Source organism: Nipponia nippon, unplaced genomic scaffold (assembly GCF_047370975.1).
Source record: "Nipponia nippon isolate SJK-2023a ecotype South Korea unplaced genomic scaffold, ASM4737097v1 scaffold_3, whole genome shotgun sequence".
Lineage (NCBI taxonomy): Eukaryota > Metazoa > Chordata > Aves > Pelecaniformes > Threskiornithidae > Nipponia > Nipponia nippon.
The window spans coordinates 66,490,298-66,504,671 of record NW_028262347.1 but is presented as its reverse complement, the minus strand read 5'-3'; the positions used below and the strand labels follow the sequence as shown (position 1 = coordinate 66,504,671).

Below are 14,374 nucleotides of genomic sequence, written 5' to 3'. Positions count from 1 at the left end.
TGCTTCAAATTTTCCTGCATACTACGCTGTCTTGCAACCTACTGTAGAGCCCACAGAACTAGTGGCAGGATGTACCTTTGACAAAGATTCGAGATAGCAGAGATGCATCTGTGTAATTCACAGGACTGAAGAAGCAGAACGAGTGTCACCCACGTTGCAAGTCACACTAAGGACACAGGAGGCATAAAAGGGATTTGTCAGGCCGATTTAAGCTTTGAAAAGCTCGGTGGTCTCTTAGGCTTCAACAAGTGCATTTGCTCTGCGTTACCCCTTTAAGGCTGGAAAGCTTTTTTGCAACGTGCCCCCATGCATAGCCAATAAGAAGCTTACGTATTCGGGCTGAATCATTCTACTTATTTATTGTGACTCTTCTGCAGCTTCCATCAAAGCAGACCTGTTCAGAAAAAAACATGTTGACCATCGGGTGGTTCTCCTTACCCACTTACGCAGGTTTCTCTGTTAAGATGAAGTCTCACTGGCCAGCAGCATGCATCCTCTGGGCGCAGTACTGGTTTCGCATACGCTTTTGCTCATCTTGCTGTGGATGATGCTGCGGAGGACCTGGCCACTGTTCTCCTCCTACAACACAGAAGGTTGTTAAAGGAGGGGAAGAGCATCTCCGTCTTTGGACTCTGAAATTAATTTTTTTCATCTTCTTGTGCGTATCCTCTTACGAATGGTGCTTTGAATAAGGCAGAGTATCTACAAGTCTCTTCAGTGGTGTAACTGAGCTGCCTTTATCTGAACTCCGTTGGTGTATTTTGAGAATGAAACTCTGGTGTTGGGCAGTCTGTGAGCTGCGTAGTAATGCACAGTGTCAAAACATCTTCAAGTAGCTCTTTGAGCAACAGAGTTGAAACGATACGTCGTTTTTGGGAGACGTTCTGTTGTCACAACTGCAGCCATTTTATAATGTAGTAATTTTTCTTTCCAATCCTAAGCAATGATACGCCGTTCTTGAGAATATGCTGTCCAAGGATAAGAACAGTCTCAGGACTAGTTACTCGAATCCCATTTATTGAAACTCCACCATCTGTAATTTTCTGATACCTTAAAAAAAAAGCAAAAACAACAGCTGGTAATTGCAAGCAGCAGCTATTTATTGCTGTTAAGTGTTGAAAGTTCAGTTAAGGTTTTTTTGGTTGGATCCATAATTTGATACGTTTTAATTCTCTTGCACTTTACTTTCAGTCCAGGTGGAGAGTGACTGAAATTGACCTGAGCCTCTACCACTCCCATTCTTTCTGAGAGGTACAGGGAAACTTAGGTGCAACAGCCTATCATCAGGTGTAGATTTTACAGCTACGGTACATGAGACTGCATTATCCTGCACTTTTACCTCGAAATGGAATGAGGCCACCTGCTCCCCTCTTCTTTAATGCTCGCATGTAGATCACTACCCTGTGTCTCCTTGATTTGACTGTCCTAATCGCTTAACTCCTGAAAGCACGCCACTACAACCTGTTTACGTGAGGTATTACCAAGTAACACAGGTGGTAACATACCCACTAGGTCCATCTGGAATGGCATTTGCTTTGCGACACAAGTCAAGAACGTTCATTCCAGGTTCAAGCATCAATTCGGCTGAAGGAGCTTGTCTAAAAAGTTCCTGTAACTCTTGGTCAGACATAGCTTCCAATGCCTCCACGCTGCTGTAATAAAGGGCCTGAGTACACCTGTGAGAACAAAGGTCATTCAAAAGACAGTGCTAGTCTCATCCTCACACAAAGTACTGCTCAACTGAACAGGTTCCCCTCCCCAGCTTCTTCTGAGGCTCCACAGTAACTGAAGGACTTGAAGTACACCCCAATTTTTTTGTTATCGTAACCCACTGCACTGCAATGGTTTTTTATATTGTTAATGTATTTTGAAGTCTACAGGATTAGTACGTTTTTCTCTTTTAACAGCTGAGCAACAACTAACTACATGAAAATAGTCCCTGAAAAGCTATGGATAGCTACCATTGAATAAATCTGAAAGAAAACTGCTCAACAAATGAAACTTCACCTCTTAGCAGATTCTAGCCCCTCTCTGCCGTGAACAAGCTTGGTTACTTCTGCAGCAAGTCGCTTCTGAGGGCCCCATTTTTCAGGTTCTTTCGCATGCATTTCCATGATGTGGTCAATCTCCTCAAGAGGAATGAAGGTGAAGAGTTTCAGGTATCTATGAGCAAGGAAAAAAATATTTTGTCTATATAGCCATCATTACAGATTTCCTGCCTTTATCGTTCAAACTTCATTAAGTACACTAAAATGATTCTTAATAAATTTAAGAAATCCGTATTACAGATATTTTGTCCTTTCAAAGAACTCTTTGTTTTTGGCCACATGCTCCAGCTTACCAGGATAACTCACTTTTTATTTACTGTTCGACTTAGGGTAGTGTCTTCAGACGTAAGATAGTGTCAAATGCTTTTATAAAGCTTGTATTGCGATCAACACCTTGGTTTTCTCCTGAAACGTTTACTTTACAGGATTTATTGCAATTGTGTGTCAATTAACAAGGTTTTATATTATATTCTTAATAGTTGCACAACATGCTAATGCAAAATACCACTGCCATTCTGTGGTAATCACGGGACAGAACTATGCTGTGTATTGATGAGTGACTACCTCAACAGGAAGATTATGCAGGATAATCAAGAATTTAAAGGTCCGTATCTGAGTGTAGTCCATTTTAATGGACTTGCAGTGTATTAAAAAAGGTACCTTTACTGTCACAAAGTCTGAACACGTAACACGTTTTAATGTTAAGCACCCACATAGGCTTCTTATCAGACTGAAAACTGTTGTGGATGCAGAACCTAAATTTGAAATCTCAGGGCAGAAACCTTTGAGAGAAGTAAGTTTAGTTATGAGACAGGTCACAATGTGAAGAGGAAGTACGTGTCTGAGGTTTACGAGTACTCAGATTGGACAGTAATATTGGAGGTTAAAGAAAAGCAGATTTAAAAGAGAACATAGAGCAACTTATTAAAATTAACGTAATGCCCTGAATAAAGCTATCCGCTATTTATTTTCAGCCATGTAACCGGCACACCAGCAGGGAGGCTAGCCATCCATGAAGGCAACCTGTCAAATGGTATTTCTTGTATTTTTGCTACGCTTTGATGTTCTCATTATAAGATTTTAATATTTTTACACTGGTCAGTAAGAATATGAGTTATGCGTTGATTCAGAGATAGCACAATGAATCCAAGACCCGGTTTTGCTCCTTGGAATTGCTCTACCCTAAGAAATGATGATTCAGAATTTTGTCTTTGTACGTGCTACAGCTTTAAGTAGTAGTTGGGCAGCGTCACTGTCTCCTAGGCGTGTTTTTATCTAGAGCAGTGGTCTCCAAAGTGGGGTGCCAGCACCCCAGGAGGGATGCAAGATGATCCACTGGGGTGCAGGAAAAAAATTTTAGAACTTCTGTAGTACGTTTATATAATCTATAAGTAAATATATATGTATTGGGGAGTGCATGCTCAAAATTTGTTTTACTGATGGGGCACATGATCAAAAAAATCTGGAGACCGCTAATCTAGACAGCTAATACAATCATGAATAGGAACTTCTTGGCTTTTTCCTAAGAAGGCAGTATTTCAATTTGCTTAGGGAGATGCAGTTTTTAATGTGATGCAGTTCTACAAGCTAAACTTTATGTGTTTGTTTATAACCAGTTAAGTAGTTTCTTGCAATTAGAATGTGCTGTTTCTGGATACCTCATCCTAGGTAAAAGCTTGTAGTAATTGACATCTACTAAACTGCAGTTGCTTATTACTCAGCAGGGGAGATTTCACTCGATACCATGATGTTACGGTACTGAACCTAACAAGCCTCATAAGATAAAGTCACCCCACTGGCAGAACAAAATGTGTTGTGCTTTACTTGTTTGTTCATCCACATTCTAATTTTACGATGCATATGCCAGCATACGGAGACAGGTTCCACTATCCTGTATACTGAGGAACAAGTCATGCCTGTTTATTTAATGAACGTACAGTTATAATTAACATATACTTCTACAAGGAGCTCGCGTTGCACATATCCACACAGAACAGTTACAGAGAACAGTTAGGATCAGGTTTTATAAACAATGACAAAAAGCAAGAAAAGGAAAACTACTTACTTTTCAACTATGTTATCTTGTTGTCTGACAAAAAACTGATACAGCTCAAATGGAGAAGTCTTATCTCTGTTTAGCCAAACTGCATTGCCAGCAGTCTTTCCCAGTTTATCTCCAGTGGTACTGGTAATAAGAGGTACAGTAATTCCAAACACATCTGTTCCTGTCATCCTGAGAAGGAGAAGAGTTGCTACATGTTAAAAAAAAATTAAAAAAAAAAAATCACATCTTGGTAAAGTTGAGTAAAACTTAAGCATTCTTTGAGATTCTATCCTTGATATAAAGCAGTTAAATAAGCTGGGGTGGGGGTGGGACAAAAGATCCCAGAACACTGTTCTGTGAAGAGCGCTTTAAGAAAAAAAAAACCCTTGAACTTAAAAATTTAAGTTCTTTTGTGTGTACAAAGAAGGTTACATCCTTGAAGTAAGCAGTTTTGCGAGCAACAGCACTAGCAAATGCAAGTGTCCTGTATGTTTTGTCTTCTGCTCTGAGCACTAATTGAAGCTGCTTGTGGGGCTGGGACACTTGTAAGGCTTTTCTTCTGTGCTGATTCTCCAGCGTCTTGTAGTAGTCAAGCACGCACCGAAGTAGAAGCATTGCCACGTACTCACTGACTTGCTTGTATGCTTCTGCGAATTCTGTAAGACTCACACCAACTTTGGTGGATAAGCAAAAGCTCATCATCATCACCACCATCAGGTTTCATTTTATTTCCAAGAGAAGAAATGCAACCGCCTGGACCGATACACCACAACTGCCTCTACTTCGGTGTGATTACGCTGGAATGTGTCTGCCAGCACCAGACTTGTCTCGATGCTGCCCCACGTTTCAGGATATCTGATTTCGGTTCTTGGGCAAACACATTCACTAAAACAAGAACGCATCCCTTTTCTTGAAGATTCGTCAACGTTTCACGGAAAAGGCTTAAAACCGCGGCCAAAACGTGCGTCCCTGCCAGGCTCACGGTCGCGACAATGAATTCTTCTCCTCGAGCCCCCCAGTCGTGCCTGACGCCAGCCCTCCGAGGGGCGGCTTCTGCTCCCGGTGCTTCAGGGGCTGCCACCGCCAGGCCGCAGGGAGCTGGGACTCCCGGCGCCCTCACCCCGCGCCTCGCCACCCCTCACCGCCTCCGGGCCGGGCCCCCCGGGCCCGAGGGCAGGGCCCTCCCGCCGCGCCCGCCCTCCGCCCCGCCGGGCCCGGGCGTACTTGGTGACGAGCTCGTAGCCGGACATGATGTTGCCCATCTGGTCGGCGCCCCCCAGCTGGACGCGGCAGCCGTGGCGGAGGTGGAGGTGGAGGAAGTCGTAGGCCTGCAGCGCCGGGTAGAGGAACTCGGCCAGGCTCATGCCCTCGGGGCTGCGCAGCCGCGCCTGGCAGCTCTGCCGGCTCAGCAGCGTGCCCATGCGGAGCCGGCCGCCGGCCCCGCCGAGGAAGTCGAGGAGCGGCTGCCGGCCCAGCCAGCGGGCGTTGTCCAGCAGCGCGGCCCGCCCCAGCCGCCCGCCGCCCGCCGCCCAGAAGAGCTCGCGGTGGTTCTCGAACAGCCGCCGCAGCCCGGCCCGCAGCCCGCGCGCCTGCGCCCGCACCCGCTCCGCCGACGCCGGCTCCCGCGCGCGCTGCCGGCCGCTGGGGTCCCCCAGGCGCGCCGTGGCCCCGCCCACCACGGCGATGACGTCGTGGCCGGCGCGCTGGAAGTGGAGGAGCGCCATGACAGGCAGCAGGTGCCCGACGTGCAGCGAGTCGGCCGTGGGGTCGAAGCCGCAGTAGGCGGTGAGGGGCGGGCGGCCCGGCTCCAGCAGCCCCGGCAGCTGCTCCTCCGCGCTCTGCGCCGGGAAGACCTCCTGGAAGAGGCCGCGCTCGCACTGCGCCGCCAGCAGACCCCCGGCGCCGCGGGCCCGCCGCGGCTGCTCGTGGGCCCGCCGCCGGAGCGGGAGCGGGAGCGGGAGCGGCGGCGGGGCCCGGCGCGGGCCGCCCCACAGCCCCGCCGCCCGGCCGCACCGCCGCCCCAGCGTGGGCGCCGCCATCTTGTCCGGGGGACGCTGGGATCGGGGCGGGGCGGCGGCGGCGGGAGGGCCGGGCGGCCGAGCCCCTGCTGCCGGGGAGGGGCTCCCTGCGCCGCCTCCCGTCCCCGGGGCGGTCCCCGCCGGTCGGGCTGGGCTGGGCACCCCTGCGTGTGGTGCCTGTGGGGGCGGGGGGAGGCCGTGACGGGCGGCGGCGGGAGTGGTGCAGGCCGGCGGCCGTCCCGCGGGGTGTTAAAGGCGATGCCGACAGAAACGCGCTGTGTTGGCTCCTCCGTCAGTTGCCTTCCAACCCGAAATGCCGGGATTTCAAACTGCTTTCAGGCTCAAATACTTCCGTTGGAAATCAGGTCTGCAGCTTTGACGCAACTTGCATGAAAAATAGGAGACTGCTGTTGACACCCGTGGCTTGCTTGTACGATATTGGGCCGATATAGCGAAGGTTTTATTTACCACATTCAGTTCCTTCCCCGTTTCATCAATGAACAGAAATGGAATTCTTTTTGTAAGCTGCTAGAGACTGAGAATTTAAAAACTGTTAAGACCTCAGTTTACAAGAAGGTCTTGTTTTTCTCATGGCAGTCATCTTCACTTTGGCACCGATACAAGCACAAGGAGTCAAGTCTGACAGACGCAACTTTTGGATACTTTTATGCGTGATCTGCGGTCATTCATGCAGAACACAGAAATATTCTGCAGTCTTAAACAGCCTGAAGTGTCACGATGCAGGCATTACATGTAATGAACGCAAAGGAAGCAATTTTAACTTCCGGCGCTGTATGCAGGGGTGGTAGTTCTCGGATTTAAGGAATGGGACTGTAGTGACGTTGAAGTGCGAGCCGCTTTTCCAACAACGGGTTGTGGTGAACAGTGAAAGCTTTTACTAGTTTTGTCAAAATCGTTACTTTTCTGGTTGGAATTCACTTGACGCCTCTCTCCCTTTTACTTTTGACATCTAAGAAGAATGTTTTCAACAAGGTAGAGCTGTGAACTGCCACCTCGGCTTTAGCTCCCCAAGCTGAGTCAAGTCTCTTGTGAAGACATATTCTGACTTTTTTGGTTTGGAAGTTTGGAAATGCTGCATAAAGCAAGTGAATTCCGTTTGTTTAAGAAATTCCTGCAAGTGATAACTGGCTCTGTAATGTCATGTGAAATTTCCAGTGTTAATTTGTTTTTTGAAATGTTACGACTTCTTTTGTCTAAGTGAGTTTCACAGAACTTTCCAATTTGGTAATGTTTGAGTGCCAAGGAATGAACTTGGTTTGTAATCCTTAATGCAAGTCTTGAAAAGTCCATGCTGTAAGAATCCTGTTATTAAATAAACAGATAATACACCAGATTAATTATCCCAGAAATCAGGATTTGAACTGGCTTGTAGTTCAGGTGGTAGGACTTACATGCTCTTACAAGTTAGGAGTGTAACTAGCGCTATTTGTACAGCCTTATGTATGTTTGCACTTGCCCTCATGCAATTCTACGTTGTTAGCTCCTGTACGGTTGCACAAGTAATGGTGTAGACAGGCTGCTAGTGGCTACTAATGGTTTTTAAAGAGTCTGTTGTCTGGAATTCAACTGCAATGCTTAAAATGCTATTGCTACGGCCACCATTAGAAGAAATTATGGGGAAACCATGGAACAAAGCCTCATGAAGGTAGCAGCTGAGCAATTCCCAGATTAGACTGATGGTTTACGAATGTCTTCTAGTTCACCTTATTTCATTTAAACTAGAAATGCTTTTGTTATCAGTGCACAAATTTCAGCTAACTTAAAATAACTTGCTATCCAGTGAAAGACACAATCACGGGGGAGAATAACCACCGTAGCTAAGTTTAGACTAGTCCATGTTTGACGTGAATACCTGACCTGTGCGTGGTACTCCTGTAAATAAAACCTAGCATCCCTATGTGAACAGAGTTTGTCAGTAAATGCCTTGGGCTTTTTAGTAGTCGGTTTCAAATTTCACTTAGTGGAACAGAGGGGTAAGGGGGGTGTCTGTGTGCTTCAGACTGTACTCTCAAGTAACCATGACAAAACTTAGTAACACTTGCCTTTATCCTCTGCTTTATGGAGGATTGGCTTTGAAGGATGCCAGCTTGGATATTGCAAACTCGGGTCCCTGCTTTATGGAAGACAGCAGGGGAAGCAACTTGCCAGTCTGTCGTGCCCCTGTTGGTACCTTGAATTGCATTACCTTGAGTGGTTTTTTTTCCACAGTTAAATCCTTTGGCTATGAGAGCGATGGCTAGCTAGTGCTTCTGTAGATACTGAAGATCTCAAGTGCTTCTGCTTTTTAACTTGTTGCCAGTTCAGCTCTGTGCTTGGAGGTGAGAGCTAGGTGATGAATGCTTCAAAGTTTCAGAGAAAAACAGTCGGCCACCCGAGTATGGTTTTATGCCCAGTGACACTGTTTAAACTGGTGAAGGTGCTTTCGTGCTCCGCTAGCTCCCTTTTAGTTTACTCGCTGCACCCCTTTCACTTTCACCCCTTACCTCTTCACTGCTGGCTGCCACAATAACGTTACAGTCAAGTCCTCCCGTTTTTGCTGTCCCTAGGTGCTCTACAAATGTGTTTGGTTTTTCTTTTTTTTTTTCACTATCTGGCCCAAATAATCACTTTTCCTCTTGCGCTTCCACATCACGCAGTTGTAGCCATGTTAAAATCTTTAATGTTAGTTACGACTTGTTTCCATTGGAAGAAGCTATGTCTCCGATTACCTGAACGTACCTGTTTTGGGGTATATGAGAAACGAGACGAGGCTAAGAAAGATTACTTGGTTTTTCGGTCATCCTTCATTCTCGGCCTAAGTGTTCAAACGCTCAGTTGCGATACCCTGTCCAGTCGTGCAAAGTAGCGGTTGTGTCCAGCTCGTTCTTTGGAAAGAGTCAGGGAAGGGTCTGGCTTGCTAGGAGCCGGTCAAAAAGGGAAGCACGGACTACGTTTCTTGGCGTTCATGGATCTTACTTAAAACCTTGTACGCAAAGGATTTCATTCCCTCTTTTATTTTGTTCGTGTAACAGTAAATAAAATGCTTTTAATACTTGACCAAAGTGGGTACTAATAGTTTTAAAAAAATGCTGAAATTTGTGGGTGGAAGTGTATCTGTCTGCACCATTTGGAGATGAAGGGAACAAGGCAGGCGAGAGATCGGACATGAAACATGGCTTTACTCCTGGGAGCCTGTTTCCCGCAAGCAGAAAGTGAGTGTCAAACCTGATCTGTTGAGTTTCTCTGGAGGGTAACCTGGGTGTGTACTGGTATATTGTGTTCCCAGGTGCGTGGCTCTGTGTTGCTATAATGCTTCTGCCATTGCAGGAACAAGGCGGCTATGTCAAGTGGATGAACTCAACTTTCCCTGCCCTCCTCCTACCCTTTTCAGGTCAAGGCTGTGATTTTGCCTCCACGCGCTTTCTCTAGGATAGCGCTGATCATTACTGCAGCTCAAGGCAGAGTAACGAGCAACACAAACTGGTCCTGAGGGCTAACAGGACAGGGAGAGCTTTTTTTTAAGGTAGGAATGACTCACCTACTTTTTATTTTTTTCTGTGTAACAGAGATGAGGACAGAGAGATCTCATTATCAGGCAGAGAAGTGGGATCTAGGAACTGAAATTCATGCCAATAACTCCATGTGGTGAGCTACTGAAAGTGCTACCATATTGCAGTTTAATAATCCGGAGACCCTGGGAGGTATAAGCAGCAAGCCACTATAACGTGTCCCTACTGAAATCTTGATTGACACTGCAAATACAGCCAACATCAAGTTGATCACATCAGATTGATCCACATCAAGTTAAAAAACAAAAACCCAACCAGCCCAACCCACGAGAAGCCACCTAAAAAACCAACAGAAACTCCCCACCCAAGTACAGAATATCTGGATTCTGGAGACTTGCTAACATTTCTTACCATTTCCCTCTTGTTCTCAGAGGCTGGGTGGTTTTAAACCAGGGGAAATGCCGTGACTTCTAACCACACAAGAGGTGGTGATGAGTTACCACATTCAGGTGGCTCAGATCAAGGCCTCTCCCATTGTGGCTGCTGTGACAGCAAAAGTGTATTGTCTAGGAGTTTCACGGCCTAGGAGACGATTCTGCGCGGCCCGAGAGCGAGGATTACCCTGCACCTTGAAAACAGCACTGCAGCCAAGGCCCAAAGCAATCAGTCACCTCCTGGGACAGGCTGAGGCTTTCCTATGTGTTTGCACTGGGGCAGGGAGGGTCCCTCAGGAAAAAAGTTTGAGCCAGCCAGCTGCATTACTGTATTCTCAGTCAAGTAACCAGTGCTAAGGAATTCAAACAGGGGCTGGTGCTACAACTAATCTTGGTCACCGCATGTGGGTTTTGTTGTTGTTCAGGTGACCCGGCTGCAAGTACTGTGGCACCTGTATTGCCCAAGCAACCCAGTCCCCAGCCCCACCATGGGAAGGGACTTCAGCAAGGTGGTGTACTCCATGCTGATTTGATGCCAGGTGTGGAAGCAGCTGTAGTGGCTAGTAATACAAAAGGGGGGTGGTGGGGGTGGTGTTTTGGAGCAATACAGCAATACGACCTTTAAATGGAGAGGTTGCTGGTCCAGCAACTCTCCGAGAACCTTCTCACTGTCATGCTGTCTTTGCAAGAAAATGAGGAAGCTATGATGATCCCAAACGCTGGCTGGGCCGTCAGCAGTAGGATCACTTTCTGCTCTTTCCTGAAGAAGTGCGGCTTTTGCATGTTGCCCTAGCTGAAAGGTCTGGCTTTTTCCATTGCAGAAGTGCTCTAGCTTCCCTCACATGTGTCCTGGTCCGGACAGCCTTGTGCTGCTGTTCACCCACAACTCCTAGGCCTCTAAAGTTAAGAAAAGCTTTCCTGTACATGCTTCAAATCTTCTGGCGTACTACGCCGTCTTGCTTCTTGGCTTTTTCCTAAGAAGGCAGTATTTCAATTTGCTTAGGGATGTGCCGTTTTTAATGTGATGCAGTTCTAGAGGATATTGAAGAAGACACAGGCAGAAACATGATGTGTTGGCTCCTCCTTCAGTTTTTTTTCCAACCCAAAATACCGGGATTTCAACCTGCTTTCAGGCTAAAATACTTCCTTACATTGGAAATCAGGCCGTCAGCTTTGAGTAGGGCGTCTGGCAGAACGGATACCAGATGCTTAAAGTAGTAACATTGTGGCTCTAGAACTTAAAAACTCCAGAATTTATAAACTTTAGAAGTCTGAGTCTGTTTAAAACACTGTCTTGGTGGGATTTAATAGGAAATTGGATTCAGTGTCTTCAGATGTATTGTACTTGCCCATGAACTTCCTCGTTCTTCCCAGTTGTATTGTTAGTTGAAGTAAATCACTTCTGCTGGCATGGCAGCACGGAGAGAGGGCTTGCTCCGGTCACCGGCCACTTCAAGGAACTGCCAGTCCAAGAAAAACAAGGTTTGTGTTGTTATTTTTCTAGCATTTTCCAGAACTCTTCACGCCTCCTTTTGACTGACTTCCTGCTTCAGTTTAACAAAACGACGAGTCTACTTCAATTTAGTGGGAGCAGTAAAAGACACTAAAAAACTTTGGAATGGTGGGACTTGATGATCTTAAAGGTCTTTTCCAACCTAAACGATTCTATGGTTCTGTGCTTGGTATGCTCTGATGCTTCCCTAAAGCACCGTAGTAGGAGGAAGTCATGAGTAGTTGAAGAAAAAAAAAAAGGTGTGAACAGCATGTTTGAGTATGGAAAATATTATTAAGTCTTTTAGAGAAATGATATAGTTTTTCATAGAATCATAGAATAATTTCTGTTGGAAAGACCTTTAAGATCAAGTCCAGCCATTAACCTAGCACTGCCAATTCCACCACTGTACCATGCACCTAAGCACCACATCTACCCGTCTTTTAAATACCTCCAGGGTTGGGGAATCAACCACTTCCCTGGGCAGCCTGTGCCAGTGCCTGACTACCCTTTGGGTGAAGAAATTTTTCCTAATATTGAACCTAAACCTCCCCTGGTGCAGCGTGAGGCCATTTCCTCTTGTCCTATTGCTTGTTACTTGGGAGAAGCGATTGACTCCCACCTCGCTACAACCTCCTTTCAGGTAGTTGTAGAGAGTGATAAGGTCTCCCCTCAGCCTCCTTTTCTCCAGGATGAACAACCCCTGTTTCCTCAGCTGCTCCTTGTAAGACTTGTGCTCTAGACCCTTCACCAGCTTCGTTGTCCTTCTCTGGACACGCTCCAGCACCTCGATGTCCTTCTTCTAGTGAGGGGCCCAAAACTGAACACAGTACTCGAGGTGCGGCCTCACCAGTGCCGAGGACAGGGGCACGATCACCTCCCTGGTTCTGCTGGCCACACTATTCCTGCTACAAGTCAGGATGCTGTTGACCTTCTTGGCCACCTGGGCACACTGCCAGCTCAAATTCAGCAGCATGTTGACCAGCACGCCCAGGTCCTTTTCTGCCAGGCAGCTCTCCAGCCACTCTTCTCCAAGCCTGTAGCATTGCATGGGGTTGTTGTGACCCAAGTGCAGGACCCGGCACTGAGCCTTGTTGAATCTCATGCAGTTGGCCCCGGCCCAACGATCCAGCCTGTCCAGGTCCCTCTGTAGGGTCTTCCTACCCTCCAGCAGATCGACACTTCCACTCAACTTGGTGTCATCTGCAAACTTACTGAGGGTGCACTCGATCGCCTTGTCCAGATCATTGATAAAGATATTAAAAAGAACTGGCCGCTTATAAACAAATTTCAGCTAACTTAAAATAACTTGCTATCCAGTGAAAGACACAATCACGGGGGAGAATAACCACCGTAGCTAAGTTTAGACTAGTCCATGTTTGACGTGAATACCTGACCTGTGCGTGGTACTCCTGTAAATAAAACCTAGCATCCCTATGTGAACAGAGTTTGTCAGTAAATGCCTTGGGCTTTTTAGTAGTCGGTTTCAAATTTCACTTAGTGGAACAGAGGGGTAAGGGGGGTGTCTGTGTGCTTCAGACTGTACTCTCAAGTAACCATGACAAAACTTAGTAACACTTGCCTTTATCCTCTGCTTTATGGAGGATTGGCTTTGAAGGATGCCAGCTTGGATATTGCAAACTCGGGTCCCTGCTTTATGGAAGACAGCAGGGGAAGCAACTTGCCAGTCTGTCGTGCCCCTGTTGGTACCTTGAATTGCATTACCTTGAGTGGTTTTTTTTCCACAGTTAAATCCTTTGGCTATGAGAGCGATGGCTAGCTAGTGCTTCTGTAGATACTGAAGATCTCAAGTGCTTCTGCTTTTTAACTTGTTGCCAGTTCAGCTCTGTGCTTGGAGGTGAGAGCTAGGTGATGAATGCTTCAAAGTTTCAGAGAAAAACAGTCGGCCACCCGAGTATGGTTTTATGCCCAGTGACACTGTTTAAACTGGTGAAGGTGCTTTCGTGCTCCGCTAGCTCCCTTTTAGTTTACTCGCTGCACCCCTTTCACTTTCACCCCTTACCTCTTCACTGCTGGCTGCCACAATAACGTTACAGTCAAGTCCTCCCGTTTTTGCTGTCCCTAGGTGCTCTACAAATGTGTTTGGTTTTTCTTTTTTTTTTTCACTATCTGGCCCAAATAATCACTTTTCCTCTCGCGCTTCCACATCACGCAGTTGTAGCCATGTTAAAATCTTTAATGTTAGTTACGACTTGTTTCCATTGGAAGAAGCTATGTCTCCGATTACCTGAACGTACCTGTTTTGGGGTATATGAGAAACGAGACGAGGCTAAGAAAGATTACTTGGTTTTTTGGTCATCCTTCATTCTCGGCCTAAGTGTTCAAACGCTCAGTTGCGATACCCTGTCCAGTCGTGCAAAGTAGCGGTTGTGTCCAGCTCGTTCTTTGGAAAGAGTCAGGGAAGGGTCTGGCTTGCTAGGAGCCGGTCAAAAAGGGAAGCACGGACTACGTTTCTTGGCGTTCATGGATCTTACTTAAAACCTTGTACGCAAAGGATTTCATTCCCTCTTTTATTTTGTTCGTGTAACAGTAAATAAAATGCTTTTAATACTTGACCAAAGTGGGTACTAATAGTTTTAAAAAAATGCTGAAATTTGTGGGTGGAAGTGTATCTGTCTGCACCATTTGGAGATGAAGGGAACAAGGCAGGCGAGAGATCGGACATGAAACATGGCTTTACTCCTGGGAGCCTGTTTCCCGCAAGCAGAAAGTGAGTGTCAAACCTGATCTGTTGAGTTTCTCTGGAGGGTAACCTGGGTGTGTACTGGTATATTGTGTTCCCAGGTGCGTGGCTCTGTGTTGCTATAA

At 46.6% G+C, this 14,374-nt stretch overlaps 1 protein-coding gene across 1 annotated transcript; it reads right to left on the bottom strand.

Annotated features, from left to right (window-relative positions):
• Positions 1–333: 333 nt before the first annotated feature.
• Positions 334–10,932, bottom strand: YARS2 (tyrosyl-tRNA synthetase 2). The gene is made up of 5 exons (XM_009473625.2): positions 5,317–10,932; positions 4,114–4,281; positions 2,008–2,163; positions 1,506–1,676; positions 334–1,050 (listed from the first exon to the last, which is right to left on the bottom strand). Exons 1-5 carry the CDS (start codon positions 6,129–6,131, stop codon positions 891–893), a joined length of 1,470 nt encoding a protein of 489 aa, XP_009471900.2. The 5' UTR covers positions 6,132–10,932; the 3' UTR covers positions 334–890.
• Between the last annotated feature and the right edge of the window lie 3,442 nt (positions 10,933–14,374).

Bases quoted from the DNA above. Each gene is read 5' to 3' on its own strand.
- YARS2 (XM_009473625.2), bottom strand. From the start codon at position 6,131: ATGGCGGCGCCCACGCTGGGGCGGCGGTGCGGCCGGGCGGCGGGGCTG. The intron at 4,282-5,316 runs GTACGCCCGGGC...TCTCCTTCTCAG, and splicing joins GGCTACGAGCTCGTCACCAA to GATGACAGGAACAGATGTGT. The intron at 1,677-2,007 runs GTGAAGTTTCAT...TTGTTCTCACAG, and splicing joins GGGCTAGAATCTGCTAAGAG to GTGTACTCAGGCCCTTTATT.